We start from the raw sequence: 6,918 nt of genomic DNA, 5'->3' as shown, positions 1-6,918 counted from the left end.
ACTTTTCAAGCTTTCAATTATGTTATTATCACAGGTGCTATAAAATTTTAGGATCCTCAAAATATATAAAAATTCATTTGAATTATGTTTCAGCCATGTAGAAGAGGTGTATTCATGTCATTACACGTGTGAAATTCATTTTTAATTCAGAAAATTTGCATGTCATTGACAAGAATAAAACTCCAATTCCCGCACAGACGATCTGGGGAAGACGATCCTGACATAATTTTATGGATTTAGTTTTAGGATTAATTTTTAATATTAATACAATTTTATGAATTAAGCAGCTTTTGATCCCAATTGATCCTTTCTTTCAATTGAACCTAAGAGTGATGCTGCCCTCTTCAGGTGGAAATATAAAAATGCAAATACTCCAGAGGAAAAAGCATTTATTATATTCTGTAAATATAAATCTCACAAAGTTTTCGAGTTCATTAAATGCTCTGTGACAGAAATCACTTGTTCTTCTTCTTCATTTTAGCAGCAGGCATTAGTTCAGAGGCGTCTTCTCTCTCCGACGCTCTCTTTCTGCTGGTTTTATCGCTCAAATACCCGCTGGAGTCGCTCGCCGGGACCTCAGGGGTCGAGATCTCATCCGACTCCTGTCGCTTGTCTTTTTTCTTCTTCTTTTTCTCTTTGTGATGTCCGTTTGAATTGGAGTGCACCTCCATTGTGTCCGCAGTGGTTTCGCTGTTCTCCGACGTTTGCTGCAGGCTGCTGTCGTTCACAGACTCCTTCTCACGCTTGTCTTTCTTCTTTTTCTTCTTGGGTTTTGGACTGACGGTCGTATCTTCCGTGGGTTCTGGTTCTGTAGAGGATTCTACGGTTGATTCCTTTTGTTCGGTTTGGGCCACGAGCTCTTGTATTCTAAAAGTCAACAACAAATTGTTAGTAAATGAAACGAGCTGAATTCATCTATTAGCATAAAGTCTGGTCAAAATGTCACATATTTTCAAGAAAAAACTGGACATTAGAAACAGACATATCATCTGACTGACATTTTATGTAGTCATACACTGATTTTTTTATTTTTATTTTTTGGTTTCCTTTGTGTCCTGTGTTCCTAAACTACAAAAGTTAAAGGGATACTTCACCTCTGGGAAGATGAATGTGTATTTAAAATAGGTCATTTAAGTAGAAGAAATTTTTTAATTTGGAGCTTTCTAGACTGAGAAAAGCCAGAAAATGTATTTTTGGCTTATGTGGATGAAAGACAACAACTCCCAGAATGCACTTGCTTCGCTGTCTTAGGAGGCCACGCCTACCGGTAAGAGTGCGCAGTTTAAAACAACAAAGCTAGCCTACGTGATGAGTTTGCGAGGGATTTAGAGATAGCCCAAAATGTCCGGGATTCGGCTTTTGCGTTCTACAGTCGCCATTCATCATGTTTACTGTGGCGAGCAGGACGAGGCTGACGGCCGCGGGAGAACAGCGCGAGGCCGGTGGCGTGATTACTGAGACGCGCTGGGTCTCCCATCTCTCACGGAGGAGCGGGAATTTTTCTTAGCAATGGTAAAACGCACATCAACCGATCACTTGTTTAGCGTTCATGTAAACACTACATTCAAATTCACCAATCGGAATGAATTCAGTTAGATTGAAACAAAAGGTGTGCATGTAAACAAGGAATAGCGACCGCAGAAAGCAAAAGCTGAATCCTGTAAGTTACATTTTGAACGATCTCGCCCGCCGGACAAGTCCGGGAAAAGGAGGATGGTTACTTACTCAGCTTTCTCCTACTATTCAGCTTTCTCCACAGAACAAGAGCCTGCTAGCTTAGCTTCCAAAGAAAGACGGCTGACACTGTGTACATTCTGTGAGTGAGATCCCTCCCTCTATGGGCGGGCTGAAAACATGCGGAACAACGCCATCTACTGGCTGTAGTCTTTAGCCTCTGGCCAGAAAATCCTCCGATGACGCAAAATGCCGATTTTTGCGTCATCGGAGGATTTTTTCCAGACAAAAAATACATAAATCTCTTGTCTCAGGGGGATATGAGGGTGGAAAGCATGGTAATTCGAAAATACTACAGGTTTTCTACTAATACAAAGCTTAATGCTAAATCCTGAAGTAACCCTTTAAACAGCTATGTTGACAATACCAATTTCTCAATTTTAATTAAAGGGATAGTTAACCCAAAAATGAAAATTCTGTCATCATTTACTCACCCTCAAGTTATGGGTAACCAAACAGTTGATTGACCCCACTGACTTCCATTGCATGAAAAAAACAAACAAACTATGTAGTCAATGGGGTCCAAAAACTGTTTGATTACCAACATTCTTCAAAATATCTTGTGTTCAGCAGAAGAAACTCATACAGGTTTGGAACAACTTATGGGCGAGTAAATTATGACAGAATTTTCATTTTTGGGTGAACTATCCCATTAAAAGATAATTCCGGTTTTTAACACCTTGAGTCTATTTTGTAGTTTGTTTTGGATGAACTAGAGTGGTGGACACAGAAATTGACGATGGGTCCTGTCTCGACTTTTTGACTCGTATAGAATCGCCGTATAGTGGCTGGCTACGGGCATGCACGAACATATCCTTAAAACAACCCTTAACGTTCGTTTTCAAAACTGTGCAACTCACCGAGTGGTTAGTGGTGTTCGTTGATGATTAAAAACAAGTAGTGTAGCGAAATACATTTTCTGTCGTGTTTTATTTGTCATTTTGTAAAATCCCATTGATTTCTGTTGGAGGACTCATTGCTCGTTGATATTACTGCGCTACCGGAAACGGAAAAGGGGGGATGTTTACATTTGGTTGTAGTCTTTTTGCTCAGTTCTCCATCTCTCAGAAGGCTAGCGTGAGCAGAGCAACTGTGCTCTATCAGAGCCCGTCTACGGAGAGCCTGCCCACTCCCTATTAAGCCCTATTGTACCGAATTTTGGTTGTAGTTCCTCAAGAGTTCCACTGGGGGCGATCGCCATGAGTGCAAAATGAATGGGAGTCTATGGGGCTAGACGGCTAAATGTGTCTCTTTCACCCGATTGCCGTTGAGAAATCTCAGATTCGATAGTAGGTTTTGCAAGTTCAACATGGGTTATAGGTCGAAAGTTGAATGAACGATTACTTATGTCCTTTCGATTTCTTACAGGTTGAGTTGTTGTTGCCCATAACGCGCTAGCACTCTGCTAATGAACGCTGATTGGTCAGTGAAGGACTGATTACGACCAGAGATACCGCTTGATGGCATCGTGGCATCCGAAGCGGGACCAGAAACAAACAAAACAAAAACTCGTCTAGCACGTGAATTTACCTGTGTCAGCTGTGTTGTCGATGCCTCGAGAGAAAAGAAAGTGCAGAGCGTGAAAGCACCAAAGTGACTGAAGGATTGCCGTAAAGCAGTATCTCTGTTCGTACTCTGCTTCAGACTCAAATATCGAGCGGAAGTTTATACGCGGTTGTGAGGTATCTGAAAAAATAGTTCCACTATAGCAAACAACACGGATTGAAATCATACATTGCGCCATTTTTGTTTTTAATCATCAACGAACACCACTAACCACTCGGTGAGTTGCACAGTTTTGAAAACGAACGTTAAGGATTGTTTTAAGGACATGTTCGTGCATGCCGGTAGCCAGCCACTCTGAAGCGGTCAAAGGCGATTCTATACGACTCAAAAAGTCGAGACAGGACCCATCGTCAACATTTCTGTGTCCACCACTCTAGTTCATCCAAAACAAACTACAAAATAGACTCAAGGTGTTAAATACCGGAATTATCCTTTAAGCTAATTTTTTTATGAACCGAGATCTTTTAGTCGATGATGTCTCCCATCCAATAAATCGCAATAAGCTTTGTGCTTTTATACTTTAGATATCAAACAAAGTCTCAGCTTCCAAATTCTGTAAATCTTACCATGAAAATCACTCAATAAATGCTGTTTTGGCGCTAGGGGTGTGCGATATACATCGTCTACGATAATATCGTAATTGTCGTTTTAATGATATGCGATCTTACATTGAGTTTATCCCTCACTTTACAAAAACACACCCAGAGAGCACAAGCATACTCTACATGTAGTCTACTAGGTTATACTAGGCATTTATAGTGCATGCTTTCACTGCGTGATTTAGTCTATTAAAATGCATTTATAATGCCCTAAATATTCAAGATAAGGGGCAAAAACACCCCAGTATATCCTTTGTATTTATATCATTTAATATAGTTAATATCACACGAAGAGTGACATTTTTCACGCTTCAGCGTTTAAGTTTTTCGATAGCTACTACATTAAAAACGACTAGCCTAACTGATAAAGTTCACACATTATTTAAAACAAGTGAACAGTCAGTAATAAAATAAGAACAAATACACAAATTATAAGCAGAGATGAATACTAAATAAAGTTTACAAAGTCTAACAGTATATTCAGGTACAGAAATTAATAATTAAGCCTAAATGTAAAATAACACTATTTGTCACTGTATAAATTAAATATAGTTTTAATCTTTGTTAAAGCTGTATTTTATTGTTTTATTTATATCAATGACACAGAAAACAGTATATATATATATATATAATATTAAGTGTGTGCTGTCACTTTAAGACCGACTGCACAACTGACAAATATCCGTTTCTTTCTCAGCGGTTCACATATGACATAAACGAGAGAATACTTGTCGAGATGGTCATTTAGGCCGGTATTTTGACAATTTTGTGTTTGTGTGTCCGTTCAAGGGCAAGGAAACGCGAAAGAGGAATCAATTCTGCATTCGAGCGCTGTCTGAAACGCGCCTCTCTCTCTCTCTCTCTTTGCACTTCGAGTATGTGTGGCTGAGTCAGTTTTCGGCTCTTCTTCCACGATTAAAATTGTTTGAATTGATTGATTGTTCGTATCTTTTCATGTTTAAATTCAGTTAAAATATCAATATTCAATATTTTATGTTTAAAACATCAGAACATTATTTATGCATTTGTAACTGCAGGTGAAATGCAGTCAAAAATGTTGGCAGTTTGGCTGTAACACACTAATGTTAACTAAATATTGTATAATTATCGTCATTGATAAAATCCCAGAAAATATCGAGATATAATTTGTCAACATCGCTGCTCTTTAATGCTGCGTGACAGATCACTGTGGCGTCTCAGTTCAAGTGGCACGTGAATCGATCATCTCTTCTTCTTTACTACTAGCAAAGACTTTAGATACAAAGAAAGTGCACTCATATTACTATGAATGGGAGAAAGTGCAACGTGCAATATGGCAGAATTAGTCCCGCCTTCTGAATAAGTGCCTATCGGTAAAGTCATTGCATCACCGCAGCCGCCTTAAACGGCCTTGATCGGCGTACCTGGTTTTGTCCAGCCGTCCTCTGATCAGAAGAACACCAGCAGCTTCAGCGTCCAGCTTGAAGACCTCGAACTCCAGGCTCTGTCCAACACTCAGGCCAGAGTCCCTCCACTGCTCTGGGCTCAGCAGATTGGGCTTCACCACTGACGCGTTAAAGCAGCCGTGGACCAGACAGCCCACGTGACCCACTCCCATTTTATTAATCACACCCTGAGGGACATCAAACACACACCATTAAACATCTTCAGCCAGAGCAAATACAAGAACGCATTCACATACATGCCCAGAACACCATCTCTAGCTCATGAAGATCTTGGGAAACATACCACGAGCGTCGACCCGATCTGCGGTTTGAAGATCACGAACGACGCCTCGATGTTGAAGTGAATGAATCCTTGATCGTCATAAATGTCTCCATGCTGTCCTACGATTTTAATGTTGTCATACGCCATAGGAACCCCGTTCAAACTGCAAAGCCAGAGAACAAACGCCTGGTAAATTCCTTAGTCTGATCCTGTATTAATAAATGTTGTTCATATAGACATTTTGGAGAGTTTTTACCATGATTTCAGACTGAGGAGTGCTACTAAAACTAAGCTAAATAAATAAAAATATTAAAAATAAATTTGATTAAAATAATAAATACAAATAATAATACATCTTACAGTACAGTACTACAGGGAGTAGAACAAATATATGTATAGCTAACTTGCTATTGCTAGCCGCTCGGAAATTGCCTACCCTCCCTTTAATTGACAACTTTACAACAAAACAAAACCGTACCATGTTTGTTATTATATCTATCAAAGTGTCAATACTTGGTATTGGAGTAGCATATGAATGTGATACACTTCCATCAAGCAGCAGCAATGACACACTTACAAAAGAGTACTAGAGTATTTTTAAAGGTATCTCGACAATACCATGGTTTTACTGACAGTGAACGCACTACAATCTTAAAGCACAACAATGATAATGTATAAATAGTGCTGTCACTGTATCAAAATACCGCGGCATTACCACCATTTTCTATGATATTTTCTTTCAAGCCTTTAGTTTTACCTGCCGGAGTACTTGAGCAGTTCTGCGTTGAGTTCCTCCTGAATGCCGAGCCTCTTCTTTCGCAGGTAAACGGGCGGCAGCGCGATGTGTCTGCGGTGCGTGTCGAGCACCAGGCACGAGTAATGCGCGTCCAGCAGCTTCACCGCGCCCGCGAACGACGGAATGAGGCACGGAACCACCGCAGAATTTCCCCCGGGTCTGGCCGTGACATCTCCGCTAGATATCTGCGCTATTGTTGACACATGCGAGGGGTTTGTGACGGGTTTCGTGGCGCCGTCCTCCTGAGTCCAGTTCGCCATGCTGAATACATGTGGAGGAGCACGTGGTGCGTTTGCTCGTGTGTTTACTGTTTAGCGGCGAATTGCTCGGAGTGATGTGTGACCACCAGCGGAGAGGAGGAGAACTACACACACAAATAAAGTAATAAATAAATAAATAAATAAATAAACAAACTTTTTTTTGTCGCTAATAGTAGCCTTACTGTTTAAAAGTTAAAATAAAAGATAATTTGAATTAAATATAAAATACAAATAATTAATTGAAAAAAGAACAATG

General features: G+C 40.0%; 1 protein-coding gene across 1 annotated transcript; it reads right to left on the bottom strand.

The window, feature by feature from the left end:
• Nucleotides 1-372: 372 nt before the first annotated feature.
• On the bottom strand, nt 373-6,755 carry polr1f (RNA polymerase I subunit F). The gene is made up of 4 exons (XM_084422669.1): nt 6,364-6,755; nt 5,628-5,769; nt 5,303-5,511; nt 373-867 (listed from the first exon to the last, which is right to left on the bottom strand). Exons 1-4 carry the CDS (start codon nt 6,660-6,662, stop codon nt 456-458), a joined length of 1,062 nt encoding a protein of 353 aa, XP_084278795.1. The 5' UTR covers nt 6,663-6,755; the 3' UTR covers nt 373-455.
• Nucleotides 6,756-6,918: the final 163 nt, after the last annotated feature.

This window comes from Rutilus rutilus, assembly GCF_951802725.1.
Source record: "Rutilus rutilus genome assembly, chromosome: 11".
NCBI classification, from domain to species: Eukaryota; Metazoa; Chordata; class Actinopteri; order Cypriniformes; family Leuciscidae; genus Rutilus; species Rutilus rutilus.
This window is presented reverse-complemented; position numbering and strand designations above follow the sequence as displayed.